This window comes from Sparus aurata, unplaced genomic scaffold, assembly GCF_900880675.1.
Source record: "Sparus aurata unplaced genomic scaffold, fSpaAur1.1, whole genome shotgun sequence".
Lineage (NCBI taxonomy): Eukaryota > Metazoa > Chordata > Actinopteri > Spariformes > Sparidae > Sparus > Sparus aurata.
This window is the reverse complement of record NW_022045250.1, coordinates 51,789-68,399: the sequence shown is the minus strand read 5'-3', so window position 1 is coordinate 68,399 and position 16,611 is coordinate 51,789. Positions and strand designations below refer to the sequence as shown.

Sequence of the window (16,611 nt, the reverse complement as noted above, 5' to 3'; positions counted from 1 at the left end):
CGACGTCTGTCCCACCAATGCAGATTTTTGCCTTTGCCGTGTTCAGCTGCAGGTGATTCTTTCCACACCATTTCACAAAATTGCCGACCAGATCCCTGTACTCATCCTCCCTCCCGCCCTCTACATGCCCCACAGTGTCATCAGAGAATTTCTGCAGATGACGCGACTCACTACGGTAGTGTAGGTGGTGAAGAGGAAGGGAGACAGCACAGTTCCCTGGGGGGTGCTGATGTCGCCGATCAGATTGTCACACACACAGTTCTGAAATCTCACATACTGCAGTCTGCTTGTCAGATAGTCATCATCCTGTGTGACGAGGGGAGAGTCCACCTGCATGTTCTCCAGTTTGGCCTTCAGCAGTCTGGGCTGGATGGTGCTGAAGGCACTGGAGAAGTCGAAGAACATGACGTGGACTGAGGTGTTGGGTCTATCCAGGGAGGAGTAGGCTTCCTGCAGCAGGTAAGTGATTGCGTCATCAACCCCAACATGGGGCTGATATGCAAATTGTAGGGGGTCCTGTGATGGGCTCACTGGGGGTCTGAGGTGTGCTAGAACAGGCCTCTTCATGACCTTCATGATGTGAGAGGTCAGTGCAGTCGGCCTGTAGTCATCCAGAGCCACAGGATGTCCTTTTTTGGGCACTGGAACGAGGCAGGATGTTTTCCAGAGCACTGGCACTCTCTGTACCCAGAGGTGGTTGCTCAGAGGAGCAGCAGGGGGGCAGCTGGGGGAGCTAAATGCCAAATGTCCAAAATGTGAATCATAATGAGGAATGCCCTTATTTATCTTTCTTGTAATCTTCAGAGAGTTAAAATAATTTATATTAATTTATAATTTAGTTGTCTCATTATTATGTAATAATATGTGGTCTGTTTGACTTGTGAGTAGAAATTGAGGTTTTATTTTGACGGGTGAGCGGAAGTGACACCCGGAAGTGGCAACGAGTCCCGTCGATGCTCACACAGTTTCTACACACGTTAGCTTAGCATGATAGCTGTAATCGGAGCGAGTGTGTAATGGAGAGCAGACAAAGTTTGTGTGAGTCAGTGAAAATGTCTAAAGTCCAAACACTGAGAGTTTTTATGAAGCAGCGACTAACTGCGGCTGCTGAAGAAATATTTGAGCTGTTTGAAAGAACGATAGCAGAGTACGAGGAGGAACTGTGTCGACAACGGAAACTACTGGACGCTGTTCTCCAGCCTCAGGTCCAGTTACACAGAACAGGTCGGTTCTGCTCATCTCTGCTTCACACTCGGTTCAGTTTTACAGTTTGCCTCCAGAATGTTTTAAACGCGTGAAAACGTTTCGAGTTGGTCATTTTATTGTTTACTTTCATCCATAACCGCAGAAACAACATGATGTTGAGTAGCGTGACTTTTAAAAGTAAATCATGACGTCACAAGTTAACTGCCATTAACAGTGTTGGGGGTGACGTAACACTCTGGCCTTCAGTACCACACTGTGCAACAGGAAGTCCATTGGGTCACATTGTAGCGTAGGGGCTGAAAACAGATACTCTTAAGTCTTCTAACTGCCATTCTTTTCTTTGAATGTGAAAAGAAACGAATATCTAAATTAGGGCTGTCAAACGATAAATTTTTTTAATCGCAATTAATCGCATTTTGTCCCTAGTGAACTCGCAATTAATCGCAATTTTCTTGGGCACATTTCGAGAGTTGCCAGCTGAGGTGGCTCGGGCATCTGTTTCGGATGCCCCCGGGACGCCTTCCTCGGGAGGTGTTCCTGGTATGTCCCGCCGGGAGGAGACCCCGAGGAAGACCCGGGACACGCTGGTGTGACTATGTCACTCAGCTGGCCTGGGAACGCCTTGGGATCCTCCCGGAAGAGCTGGAGGAAGTGTCCGGGGAGAGGGAAGTCTGGGTGTCCCTGCCCAGGCAGCTGCCCCTGCGACCCGGCCCCGGATAAGCGGACGAAAATGGATGGACATTTCTTTCTGTTCTAAATGTAGCTTAATGTATTTTGTCATGTTCTTAATACTTTTAACAACATAAGAAAGGGCAAATATGCTTGCTTTATAAAAATGTTTATTCAACACTTCAAATCATGCAGGAAAATGAAAGGCTGAAAAAATATCCCCTCACTCTAAATGGGATCAGAACACGGTGATGTCTGCTTTTAGCGAGGGGGGCGGTGTGCTCTCAGCATCTGCTGTTTGTTTGGCTTGCAAATGATATTTGAGACTCGACGTACTTCAGTGGGAACTCATTTCATGTCGACAGTACGTGCAGATCACTTCTGTCCTATCGACCTAACCATCTGGCAGTGTTTTGAAAGTGAATTTGCCATTCATAAGTTATTTCTGCCTTTACTTTCACTTTCGCTTCTCAGTCCACCGTGTTTTTCCTGAACGCCAACCCTGCTTCTTCTTCTTCTTCTGATTCCCTTTCTTATTCTTCTGCCACCCTCTGGATCAAGACTACAGGTGCCACTGACGGCCGTAAATCAAACAATGCGCGTTTCTTTTTTTTCTTTTTTTAATACCAACGTTAATCGCATGTTAAAAAAATTAACGGCATTAAGAGGATGTTGTGTTATTAACGCATTATTAAGTTAACTTTGACAGCCCTAATATAAATCTGAAAGTATCTGTATAATTAACCAAATCAGAATCCCGCTAGCCTACAGCCCTAGCTACAAACCAAACCAGCCACAAGCAAACCAAGAATCAAAACACTGAAATCACTTCAGGAAATAAGAAAGCCAGGCTTCTCCCCAGAAATTTTTTGTGTTGCGGCGCACCATCTGTCCGGGGGGGGAGAGAGACACGGACGGACGGACGGTCATCAACTCCATCAGCCGGGGGACGGACGGACGGACGCTCATCGCCATCAGCTGGGAGCTCCTAGTCGTCAACCGGAGGACGGACGGACGCTCGTCACAGTCACGCGCGGAGTATAGCGGCGCTGACCTAGCGGTATAGCGGCGTAGCGCCGCTGTTCCACCATCTGGGGAGAACCCTGCTTAGGCGGGAGGCAAAAATGCTTGGGCGCCGCGCCTAAGCCGTATAATGGCAGGGAAAACCCTGAAAGCCCATCTAGCAATAAATCAACATATTTTGAATGGCAATATCAAATGAGAATTAAAGGGATAGTTCGGTCTTTTTTGAAGTGGGGTCATATAAAGTACATATCTATAGTTGATCTGTTAGGGATACGGACGTTCTACGGTTGAGAAAATGTAGTGCCAAAAGAAAGGCCCGTCTAACAGCGATGTGAAGCTGTGTGAATTTTCTCTATATAACGTACGCTTGAACTGTTATAGATTTTTTAAGGTGAGCCTTGTTTTGGGTGGTTAATTTCGCTTTTTCTCTGGACCCGTTCACTGCAGTACAAAGCTGAGCATCTGGGCTGTAGCGGCTCTCTGCTTCTCCAAACTGAGGCTGCGCTGATCGGTGATTACGGCAGGAAACAGATCGACTATAGATATGTACTTTATATGACCCCACTTCAAAAAACCCTAAATGGTAAATGGTCTGCATTTTTATAGCGCTTTTCCAGTCTAACGACAGCTCAAAGCGCTGTACAATACATGCCACATTCACCCATTCACACACACATTCATATACTGATGACGGAGGCGGCCATGCAAGGCGCCAACTGCTCATCAGGAGCAATTTGGGGTTCAGTATCTTGCAACTAGGGGGAGCCAGAATTCGAACTGACCCGCTCTACCCACTGAGCCACAGCTGCCCTAACTATCCCTTTAAATATAAGTCCCAAAGTCCACAGTCCATATAAAAGAACAAAAATCGCATTTACCATAGAAAATCATGATTGAATGGTTGCAGATGGAGTTCAATTAAGTTCAGTTTATTCTGGTCGTCCAGAAGTATGTGAGAGTGTGTGTGATATGTATGTTAGTGTATATGGGGGTATGGAGTTGATGGGGCAGATGGAGGCAGGGAACAGGGTGAGGGGTTTGGTAGCTTAGCTTTTTCCTGAGAGGTGAAGACAATGGCCCCATTCACACTGGCTTTTGGGTGCGGCTTTAGTACGCCAATTCCCTGCCTCCATCTCAGTGTGAATCTCTGGGAGGCGGCAAGGTGTGAAATTTCGCTCCAGCTGTGATCCGCCTCTGGAGGTAGTATCAGGGCCGTATTATTGGAGAACCGAACCAGTGTGAACGGATAGACCGGCTTCGCGTATCGGGGGCGTGTTGGTCGGACAGTCAGTTAACTACACGGGTCCTTCAATCAGCCTAATGCAGATAAATGTTCCACAAAGGAACGTTACATGACCAAACAAAAGTAACGTAGTGACTCTAACTGACTTTGACAACTTATATGAGGAAAAAAATACAGCAGATATACGTGGAGAAGCGTCTGTCCTCCCGCCTGTCCTGCCGACTCTTTTCTGCCCGATAAAAGAGCGTCTGTCACCGACAAAACACTTTAACTCACAGCTGAGTGTGTGTGATGAAAATAAATCACCGCGATGGTCAGCCCTCCTGACCGAGACTTCAGGGAACTTTCCCCCATAAAACAGCCTTCGTCCCGCGAGTGAGGGAGTCAGATTGACTGGGGGACACCGGGGAACACCTTGAATGTCATCACCATGATGTGTACCATCACGCCTCTTTAGGAGCCGGAACGCCGGCTTTCTGTGTTAATTCACGGCGGTTCGTTTTTATGGCGGAGCTGCTTCGCTTTGTGTGAATCACCATCGGCGGAGAATTGGCGAACCACAGCTGCGGCTTGTATGTGTCTTCTCCAGTGTGAATGGGGCTACTGACTTTGGAGGGGGGAAGAAGCCTGGAGAGTGACAGGCAGAGACCACTTATGGTGGGGCAAAAAAGTATTTAGTCAGCCACCAATTGTGCAAGTTCTCCCACTTAAAAAGATGAGAGAGGCCTGTAATTTTCATCATAGGTATACCTCAACTATGAGAGACAAAATGAGAAAAAAAAAAATCCAGAAAATCACATTGTCTGATTTTTAAAGAATTTATTTGCAAATTATGGTGGAAAATAAGTATTTGGTCAATAACAAAAGTTCATCTCAATACTTTGTTATATACCCTTTGTTGGCAATGACAGAGGTCAAACGTTTTCTGTTAGTCTTCACAAGGTTTTCACACACTGTTGCTGGCATTTTGGCCCATTCCTCCATGCAGATCTCCTCTAGAGCAGTGATGTTTTGGGGCTGTCGCTGGGCAACACGGACTTTCAACTCCCTCCAAAGATTTTCTATGGGGTTGAGATCTGGAGACTGGCTTGGCCACTCCAGGACCTTGAAATGCTTCTTATGAAGCCACTCCTTCGTTGCCCGGGCGGTGTGTTTGGGATCATTGTCATGCTGAAAGACCCAGCCAACTTTCATCTTCAATGCCCTTGCTGATGGAAGGAGGTTTTCACTCAAAATCTCACGATACATGGTCCCATTCATTCTCTCCTTTACACAGATCAGTCGTCCTGGTCCCTTTGCAGTAAATCAGCCCCAAAGCATGATGTTTCCACCCCCATGCTTCACAGTAGGTATGGTGTTCTTTGGATGCAACTCAGCATTCTTTCTCCTCCAAACACGACAAGTTGAGTTTTTACCAAAAAGTTCTATTTTGGTTTTATCTGACCATATGACATTCTCCCAGTCCTCTTCTGGATCATCCAAATGCTCTCTAGCAAACTTCAGACGGGCCTGGACATGTACTGGCTTAAGCAGGGGGACACGTCTGGCACTGCAGGATTTGAGTCCCTGGTGGCGTAGTGTGTTACTGATGGTAGCCTTTGTTTCTTTGGTCCCAGCTCTCTGCAGGTCATTCACTAGGTCCCCCCGTGTGGTTCTGGGATTTTTGCTCACTGTTCTTGTGATCATTTTGACCCCACGGGGTGAGATCTTGTGTGGAGCCCCAGATCGAGGGAGATTATCAGTGGTCTTGTATGTCTTCCATTTTCTAATAATTGCTCCCACAGTTGATTTCTTCACACCAAGCTGCTTACCTATTGCAGATTCAGTCTTCCCAGCCTGGTGCAGGTCTACAATTTTGTTTCTGGTGTCCTTTGACAGCTCTCTGGTCTTGGCCATAGTGGAGTTTGGAGTGTGACTGTTTGAGGTTGTGGACAGGTGTCTTTTATACTGATAACGAGTTCAAACAGGTGCCATTAATACAGGTAACGAGTGGAGGACAGAGGAGCCTCTTAAAGAAGTTACAGGTCTGTGAGAGCCAGAAAGCTTGCTTGTTTGTAGGTGACCAAATACTTATTTTACTGAGGAATTTACCAATTAATTCATTAAAGATCCTACAATGTGATTTCCTGGATTTTTTCCCCCCATTCTGTCTCTCATAGTATATAAGACTGTTATCTCCATGAAAAGTACTGAAACAGATGTATATGCAACAAAAAGAGGCAATTTATTATTTGGCCGGCAGATTCTTTCATCTACCGGTCCCCTTGGCAGGTGAGCCAAAAAGTTAGTTTACAGCCCTGTTCCGCCTCGCCTCCCCCTGATCTCCTCCATGCTGTCTTAGTCTTACTGGCATTACCCTTCCCCCAGCTCCCAGGTGTTCTTCATTTTCTCTACCCCCTCCCCTTACCTCTGAGGAGGAAATGCAATGATGCGCTTCCTACCACACTCTCCCCGTTGACAAGACCGTGCGTATTTTGATTTTCATTTAAATAATGTTTTATATAAAATGTGGCGAGCACTAAAATCCAATAAACAGATGTGTGTCTCATTCAACCAGAGGAGGAAAACATTACAGCATTTGATTTGGAGTCAGTGGGTCACATGACGAGGAAGCTGTTGGAGAAAAACTGACTTTTAATAAATAATGTGAATGAAGATTATGAGGGGCAAATGGGGAATATTGCATGTTTCACTTAAGGCTGGATGACAGTGTGAAGAGTCCCCAGACTGACCTGACGTCAGATTATTGATGCTATGCGAGTGATTTCATGCTGCATTTTTATACTGTGTTTGCAGTCTTTTCAACAGGTAACGACACTTCAGAATAGATTTTTTTTTATTGTCATTGTTTCAGAAAATGCAACGAAACACAGATGGCAGCTCTAGTTTGACAAATAAATACAAAATGGACAAGTGTGAAAATAGATAAAATATAACAATATTTACGACAACAGTAAAATGTATACAACAAGATAAATAGACAGACACAAGATTCAAGTGAGTATGTAGACGAGGTGTGTGAGGGATGGTAGTGGGGGTTTGTTGCACTGGTGTGAAAATCTTTAGAGAGTGAGGCGCGACTGAATAAAACTACTGTCAGACTTTTTATACATAAATGACACCTCAGCAAAGGAACTGGTAACATATCAGTGACAAGGCTGCTTCTTTATTTAATCCAGCACCAACGCTGCAAAGAGCACATTGATCAAACTACAGCCAAGAGTTTCCTGTCGTCATTCAGACAAACTATGGGCTTAATGATAAATGTCCAGCTGGAAACAGACACCAGCTACAAAACAGAAGAATCTGTGGATCTATAATGATCCCAAAGTGATCCAGCCTGGCTCCTGTTGTTTTTCCCATAACATCTGTCTGATTGTCTCCTTTGTCCTGCAGACGTCCGGCGGTCGGTGATCAAAGATGAAGTTCCCCCTGAGCAGCAGGAGTGCAGCTCCAGTCTGGACCAGGAGGAACCAGAACTCCCACACATTAAAGAGGAACAGGAGGAGCTCTGGACCAATCAGGAGGAGGCTGACCTCACCAAGGTCACCTTCACTCCTGTCCCTGTAAAGAGTGATGATGATGATGATGAAGAGAAACCTCTGTCCTCACAGCTTCATCAAAGACAATCTGAACAGTTGGAGACAGAAGCTGGTGGAGAGGACTGTGGAGGACCAGATTCAGATCAACATTTACATCCTGAGACTGAAGATGAGACTGAAGACTCTTCTGAACCTGAGACTGAAGTCAGTGATGTTGACTGGGAGGAGACCAGAAAGCCTCAGTCAGATTTAAACTCTCAGATAAATAATGAAGTCACTGTCAGTGTAGGATCTAGTTCAGACAAGGAAGACTGTGGTAACAGAGGTGGTCAAAAGTCAAAGATGATGATTCATACGAGGAGCCACGTTAGAGAGAAACCGTTTCCTTGTTCGGAATGTGGTAATACATTCAAACGAAAGTATCATCTGACACAACACATGGTCGTACACTCAGGGGAGAAACCGTTTAGCTGCTCTGAATGTGGTAAAAGATTTAAACGAAAGCCAGATCTGACTTATCACATGGCCTTTCACTCAGGGGAGAGACCGTTTAGCTGCTCTGAATGTGGTAATACATTCAAACGAAAGTATCATCTGACACAACACATGGTCATACACTCAGGGGAGAAACCGTTTAGCTGCTCTGAATGTGGTAAAAGATTTATACAAAAGGGAAATCTGACGTCCCACATGGCTGTACACTCAAGGGAGAAACCGTTTAGCTGCTCTGAATGTGGTACAAGATTCAAACGAAATAGACATCTGAAACGACACATGACTTGTCACACGGGAGAAACTGTTTAGCTGCTCTGAATGTAGTGAAAGATTTTCACTTGAAACAACAAATGACACGTCGGTCGAGAAATGAGCTGAAGTGTTGTTGACAAAATGTTCACCTGGAGGTTGTTTTGCAGGACTCGACATCAGTCTTGAACTTTTTGAATGTCCTGTCTCAGACTTCATTACGTTTTTACTCAGTCTCGTCTCGGTCTCAGACTAAGAGGACTCTGAATATTATTAAGACCAGTTCAGACTGAAGTGACATCACTGTATTGAGTATTTGTTTAATACCTTCTGTACTTATGATGGTTTCTATGAGACAAGAGTCACTTAGAGAACCTGATTGTGTTAGCCGGATGGTAAAACATGGAAAATGAGCGTTGGATAAAACCGTTTCATTTAATTTCACCTCCTCAGAGTTTGTTTGCATTTGTTGCTCATAGTAGAGTTTCCTCACATATACACAAGATATGTATCTTATGAGTACATGTATATAGTTTGTACTGTTGTTGGATGCATCCTGTATCTAGTTGTTCTCTGTACTACTGTAGATGAGTCAGACAGATTTTTATTCATTTGGATCTCTTTTATTTTATGTAAATTGAAATGTTTGTTTTTACTTCAGTGGAAATGTGGCGGCTGTTTTAACATAAATTCTTACATATTGCTCCTTTAAAGAAACAGCTGTTGGCAATGAAGCACAGAGCGAATTTGATGAAGCCACATGTGAAACATTTAGTTCTCTCCTTGTTTGTAAAACAAAAAATTGTTAATAATGACATAATAGTGTCATTGTATTCTGGTCTGCTCTGGATTAATGAGTTATCTGTTTTTAGTTCACTGCATTCATAATTATTCTCGATTTGGTCAAAAGTCCACACGAAAATGACCAGATTTGTGTATGTAAAGTAAACAGTTAAAGTACAGTTGTACTGGTTTTGCAGTAAATGTTCTGTTTGTGATGGATTTCTGATTCTATGTGACACTATTAGATTGTTAATACTGCTGAGTCAGTGTTGGATCTACTTTAGTCCAGTGGTTTCCATCCTAGGAGTCGGGCCCCTCCACAGAGATCCCTCTGGAAATACTCATGAGGAACTTTCAAGTAGTTCTTCCCTCATAAGATGATAAAAGATTGTGCTTAGTATATTATATGTATTTATTGTTACGTTTCACCAGAAAGCAAAACCTGAAGGACAGGAGTCGTAGGTTGGGAAACGAACAAATCACCAAAAGGGTCAAAGCATATTGGTCTCTTGGTGTCTAAGAGGTGGTGAGGAAAAAAAAAAGAGAGTGAGTTGAAATTCCAGAAGACAGACATCAGTAACTGTGACAAACTGTGGTGATGACAGGACTGACAGAAGGATGAAGGGATGCAGAGAAGCTCATCAATATTCCATTATCAATGCTTTGTTGGATCACTACAGTTACGTTGTTGTTGAACCCGTTTTTTTGGTCCACTCGTTGTTCACGTTCTGCTCCACCGGAACCATTGATGAGCACACATTGTTTCCGCCGGACGTGTTTAAGTGTGGGACCTCAGGCACTTTGTTTACTTTGTTCCGTCAGTCTGTGCTGACAGTGACGCTGTCTCTGCTCAGTCTCCGTGTGTTGGACTGTCACGTCGTGTTTCTGTCTCCTTCATCTGTTTGGACTCAAAGTGTTTCGTTGTTCGCAGATTTAAACGCTTCAAATTATTAATTTCTGTTTGATTGATCAGTCATCAGTCCTCTGCTGTAATCTTCTACTTAACTGAAACATTGTCTAGTTTTCAGTTTATATCTCAGCTGATGTGTATTAAGTTGATGTACCTCAAATCTGTTCTTAAATAAATTAAATAAAGTGTTTCACAGCTTCAGTGTGTCTGAACATCAGCCTGCAGGCTGTCTGAAGATCTTTACATGTGTCATGTTCGCCCTCTGCTGAACATTTACAGTTTGAATTCTTTGGACTGCTAATTCTTGTTTCATTTTTATTTTCTTAAATGTTTAGGAACATAAAAAAACATACAGTGTCTCAGAGAGGATAGAGACAAATAAGACAAGACAGAGTAAAAAACATTCAACCTATGGAATACAATAAAGTAGTATTATTTCTATAAGGATAAATATAGATTATATGATGAGTAGGTTAATATCTGATTTACTTGGCACAGAAGGTGACAACACAAAGAGAATAAAGACATAAATGACCAAAATGTGAATCATAATGAGAAATGTCCACATTTATCTTTCTTGTATTCTTAGGAGAGCTAAGATAATTTGATTAATTTAAAATGTAGCTGTCTCACTGTTAATGTAGTAATATGTGGTCAAATCAAATCAAATCAATTTTATTTATATAGCCCAAAATCACAATCACATTGCCTCAGTGGGCTTTACAATGTGTACAGTGAACAACATCCTCTGTCCTTAGACCCTCGATTCCAGTGAGGAAAAACTTCACATGTTGATGGAAAAAAAAACCTTTTAACAGGGTAAAAAAACAATGGAAGAAACCTCAGGAAGAGCCACAGAGGAGGATCCCTCTTCCAGGACGGACAGACATGCAATAGATGTTGCGTGTACAGAAAAGAAGTTAAGTTACATTACAACAGAAAGTCTGATACAAGTTATGTAAAGTTAGTGGATCCAGTAGACGACCGAGCAGGATGAGGCATCACCAAGTGGTGCCCGAGCCAGACGACCTCCTGTCCACCATGATGACCTGGAAGAGGGCAGGACACACAAGATCATTAGTAATAGACAGAGAGAGGCATCAAGATTTACAGAAATATAGATATGAGGAGATAGTGAAGCAGAGGAGAGCAATGATTCAGCAGAGCCCGGGGTGTGACGATCCAGATCAGTCCGTGTTTCAAGGCAGCAGGAGCCCGGAAATGGTAGATGGTCCCAGGGGCCCGTGGTCCATCAGAAGGGAGCCTGAAAGAAAGAGGGGAGGAGGAGAAAGAGAAGGAGGAGAGAGAAGAGGAGGGGAGGAGGAGGAGGAGGAGAAAGAGAAGGAGGAGAGAGAGGAGGAGGAGGAGGAGGAGGAGGAGGAGGAGAGGGGGAGGAGGAGAAAGAGAAGGAGGAGAGAGAGGAGGAGGAGGAGAGGGGGAAGCAGCTATAGCTATGGAGAGTGTAGAGAGTGACACAGCTTGCAGCTTGTGGGAACAGAGAAGAAGAACAAAGGTTAGAGAAATGCAGTATTTATCAGAATAAACAGATTGTTTCTCGTCGGCAGCATAGTGTATATCTAGTAGTATAGGAACTCATTGAGACTGACACCGACCCACTGAAGAAGCTTACAGTTGATATCAGGACTAATTAAAGGCTTAACGTCAACAGAGCCAGCTGGTCTGAGGTCAGCTGGGAGGTTATTCCAGAGGAAAGGAGCCCGATAGGAAAAAGCCCTGCAGCCAGCTGACTTCTTCTTGATCCTGGGAACCAGCAGGAGCCCTGAATTTTGAGAGCGTAATGCCCGAGTTGGAATATATGGTTTAATGAGATCTGACATGTACGACGGGGCCGTGTACAGTTTTGTATGTCATCAGCAGCACCTTAAAGTCTGATCTTAGATGTACTGGGAGCCAGTGCAGAGATGCTGAGATTGGTGTAATATGATCTAACTTTCTTGTACGTGTTAAGACTCTGGCTGCAGCATTCTGAACCATTTGAAGACTTTTGGTGCTCTCGCGTAGAAGACCTGAGAATAAGGCATTGCAGTAATCAAGCCTAGACGAAACAAAGGCATGAATCAGGATCTCTGCGTCCTCAGTGGACAGGAAGGACCTAATTTTAGCTATATTGCGCAGGTGGTAGAAGGTGATCTTGGTAATTTCTTTGATGTGCTGATCAAAGGAGAGTGTAGAATCAAAAGTAACACCTAGATTCTTGACGGTTGAGCTTTGAGAAATAACACAGTTGTCGAGAGTTACGGTCACCTGGTCAACATGGTGTCTCTGTTTGGCGGGGCGATGACCAGCATCTCAGTTTTTTCCAAATTTAGGAGCAGGAAGTTTTCTGACATCCACTTCTTCACTGCATATAGGCAGGCCTCTAGCTTCGTGATTTGAAATTTGTCATCAGCTTTTAAGGGCACATACAGCTGAGTGTCGTCCGCATAGCAGTGGAAATGTATTCCATAGCTCCGAATAATTTGGCCCAGAGGTGAAATATATAAAGAGAAGAGCAAAGGGCCCAGAACAGAGCCCTGGGGAACTCCATACTTCACAGCAGTAAGACTGATGACGTACCATTGTAGGAAACACATTGTGTTCTTTTGGACAGGTACGATTTTAGCCAGGCCAGAGATGCCAAATTGACTTTCAAGTCGGTCCGACAGTATGCCATGATCTATAGTATCAAATGCAGCGCTGAGATCCAGTAACATGAGCACTGAGGTTGAGTTTGAGTCTAAGGGGTACACACATAATGATAATCGGGCTGATTTTGCTCCGATTTTACCCCTTCCTGACCACGGAAGATTATCTTCTGTCTTATAATATTATCCTATACGATTATCCTGTGGTCTGTGGTGTGTTAAGAGTCAATTTGTCCCGATAATTTGCTCGGAAACGGGTCGCGGCCGACAATCGTAAATGTTAAACTTGTTCAATATTTACGACGAAAAATCTTCATGTGCGGGGAAAGCCGACGACTCCAGAGTCACTACTCCATGAAATGTGACGTGAAATGCAACGTAGCCAACCAGCTGACTGAGGAACACGGAAGCGGACGTAAATAAAAACAGCGGTGAGCTCTAACTTTTCCTATGGAATTCCTATTTTTTTACGGATTTTTCGGACAGCAATAGTCCGAGGACCACCATCATTCCCTCTTCTATGTCTTCCATGTCTTTCATGTATTAAAACCTTTATTTACTCTTTTTTTATTTACAGTCTGTGCTCTTTTCCGTTTATGAAGAGCCCGGTGACGCTGGGGTTGTTGCCATTGGTTACTGTAGATCACGTGATATTTCTGGCTCGGAAGATGAGATTCTAGATCGGCCGTGAGACAGATAATCTTTACATGTGTGTGGTGTCCTGTGCTGAGAATATCGGAGCACACCACACACAGTACGATCAAAACTGATTTGTTAATCTTCATGTGTGGGGGCTCTACAGATAAAAAATCTCTTAAGATTTATAAAATCCTTATGTGTGTACCCCCCTTAAGGTAAGTAGAATGTCATTTACCACTTCAGTAAGGGCGGTTTCAGTGGAGTGACAGGCTCTGAACGCTGACTGAAAAGGTTCCAGATTATTATTGAGTAGGTAGCCTGAAAGTTGTTGGGATACGACTCTTTCTAAGACTTTCGAGAAGAAGGGAAGGTTGGATACTGGTCGATAGTTGTTTAGTGATCCTGGGTCGAGGTGTGGTTTCTTAAGTAGAGGCTTAACCACAGCAGACTTAAAACTAGAAGGGACAACACCAGTCATGAGAGATGAGTTAACAATATTTAACATTGTAGGTCCCAGTGCTGGCCATAGTTCTTTAAACAGTTTTGCCGGAAAGGGGTCCAGGACGCAGGTAGTTGGTTTAGAGGATGAGACAGTTTTAGACAGTATCTGAAGGGAGATATTTTCAAAAGTGTTTAGAGCTGAGACTAACTCAGAATCAGCAGCAGGATGTTTTTTGACAAAGTTTGACAAGGAAGCCAGAGATGATGAGTTAATTTTAATTCTGATCTCATCAATTTTATTGCAAAAGAAATCTAAGAAATCATTTGCATTAAAGGGTGCACAGCTCACTGACTGTGGTTTTTGAGTAAGTTTAGCCACAGTGTTAAAGAGAAATCTAGGATTGTGTTTATTATTGTTTATTAGGCTGGAGAAATATGCAGTTCTAGCAGTATTTAGAGCACGCTTATAGTTTAGTACACTATCATGCCAGGCAAGATGAAAAACCTCCAGTTTAGATTTACGTCATGCTCGTTCCATTGTCCTGCAGGCCTGCTTGAGATCTCGGGTTTCGTCAGTAAACCAGGGAGTAGATTTCTTTGGTCGTCTTGTCCTGGTAGAGACCGGTGCCACAGAATCGAGGAGCGAAACAAGTGCTGAGTTCACTTCATTCATGAGGCTTTCCACAGGTTTTGTCACAGTCGCAAAGGGAGCCAGGACCCCGGGCACTTTATCACTGAGTGTTGCTGTGATTGCCGGGGTGATACGACGAGAAGTAAAAACATTAGTGTCACTGACATAGGGACAGGCTAATGATGCTTCAAATGTAATGAGAAAGTGGTCCGACACAGCAGAGGAGACAGAAGCGACGTTCAGGGCTGACACATCAAGTCCATGGGAAATTATCAAATCCAGAGTGTTTCCACTGGAGTGAGTGGGTTCATGGACAAGCTGAATAAAGCTGGAAATATCAAGAAGTCTCAAAAAAGCTTTCCCTAGAGGTCAGAGGGCTTTTTTAAGTGAATATTGAAATCCCCAATGATTAGGATTTTATCTGAACGAGTCACACGATCTGCAATAAATTCACCAAATTCTTCTAGGAACTGGGAGTAAGAGGTCTGTACAGTACAACCAGGTGAAGCCTGTTCCCTGGACAAGGCTGTTACTATCTGATGAGGATGGTTTTAAAACCAGAGCCTCAAATGAAGTAAATTTAATATCTTGGTTGGAGCTTAGGCTGAGAATAGATTTGTAGATTAGAGCTACACCTCCCCCCTGTTTAGAGGCCCGAGCAACATGGGCGTAGTTATAGTCAAGAGGAGAGGCTTCATTTAATGGCAGAAAGGTATTAGGTTTCAGCCATGTTTCACATAAACCAATCATGTCCAGCTTATGCTCAGTGATCAAATTATTAATCAGTAAGGCTTTGGTTGACAGTGATCTAATATTGATAAAAACCAAATTTGAGGGTTTTAAGCTCATTGGAGCAGTTTCCAGTGACCAGCCGTTTGGTGGAGCTTATGGTAGATCATTTAGGAATTGGAACAAGGTACCTTTTAGTAGTAGTAGGTTTTGGCTGCCTGTGCAGGAAGGGATGACGGGATGCGGTAGTGATTAGCTTTGGTATTTTATTATGTAAGACTGTGTAAGGTGCTTGCTGAGACATTTCCCCACTGTCAGAGGTGGAGATCAAGATTAGATTATTATGATTTACACATTTAGAGGATGATTCAATGGAAAAGTGGCGAGGGAAGGTGACAGTCTGAATGTTATGAACTAAGCTATCAGTCTGGTACTCTGTGCTATGTCCCTGACCAGCCATGTTAACTAGGCTAGTGGACTCCATACCAGCACTAACAATAACACTAGCAGGCTCTCTAGAGACCTGCGACCTGCTGAGTGTTACATCCCTTGTGTCAAACCTGCTTCAGACACCTGTCTATATTGCTAGACAAAACAGCAGCGCCGACTCCAGTAGGATGAAGGCCGTCTGCTCTCAGCAGGTGGGGGCGACCCCAGAAAGAGGGCCAGTTATCCACCAACCTGTATCCCTGCTCCCTACAGTGACGCGCCAGCCAGCGGTTCATAGCTGTAAGCCTACTGTATGTCTCATCATTACCCTGCTGGGGTAAGGGACCAGCAGGGGCGGTTCTGTGGGGGGGGCCAACAGGGGCCGGTGCCCCCGTAACTCTGAGTCTGGACCCCCCTGTGGCCCCCCTGACAGTGAGTCTGCATTAATGATACAATGACAGATTTCTTGCAATGATTATCAGGGTTCTACCCAGAATTTTTTAGTGTAGCGGTGCACCATCTGTCGGGGGGGAGTCCCCTATCACTAGCGTGTGGAGTTTAGCCCCGTCGGCCGGGGCTGGGGAGGCACACGAGCCAGCCGTGCTAACATCTGGGCTAGCAAGGGCAGAAAACTGGTTAGCAGTCAGTCACGCAACCGGTGACATGCTCCTGCGCCCTCTCCCACGCCGCGACCGGGCAGGAACAAACTCCACAGCACAGGGGCGGTTCTAGGGGGGGGCCAACAGGGGCCAGTGCCCCCGTAACTCTGAGTCTGGACCCCCCTGTGGCCCCCCCTGACAGTGAGTCTGCATTAATAATACAATGACAGATTTCTTGCAATGATTTTGTTCTGAAGGGGAAAGGCAGAAATAAAGTGTCTCAGCAGTTTGCTACCCAATCGAAATTGCTGAAATTGCAAACACTGCTTTGTCTGAATGAGGGATTTATCCTTTTTTCCGGGTTGTATGTGCCTC

At 44.3% G+C, this 16,611-nt stretch overlaps 3 protein-coding genes across 3 annotated transcripts in view; all 3 read left to right on the top strand.

Moving 5' to 3' along the window:
• Positions 1–8,495, top strand: part of LOC115578266 (gastrula zinc finger protein XlCGF57.1-like) — a 34,685-nt gene extending 26,190 nt beyond the window's left edge. The window contains exon 3 of the mRNA XM_030411149.1: positions 8,445–8,495. Within this exon, the coding sequence (XP_030267009.1) occupies positions 8,445–8,452 (8 nt within the window). The 3' untranslated portion in view covers positions 8,453–8,495. The remainder of the gene's footprint in view (positions 1–8,444) is intronic.
• LOC115578271 (zinc finger protein 501-like) overlaps positions 1–16,611 on the top strand; it is a 95,333-nt gene that overhangs the window by 31,182 nt on the left and 47,540 nt on the right. The window lies entirely within an intron of this gene.
• Positions 923–10,313, top strand: LOC115578280 (zinc finger protein OZF-like). Its single transcript, XM_030411176.1, has 2 exons — positions 923–1,224; positions 7,541–10,313. Exons 1-2 carry the CDS (start codon positions 1,017–1,019, stop codon positions 8,488–8,490), a joined length of 1,158 nt encoding a protein of 385 aa, XP_030267036.1. The 5' UTR covers positions 923–1,016; the 3' UTR covers positions 8,491–10,313.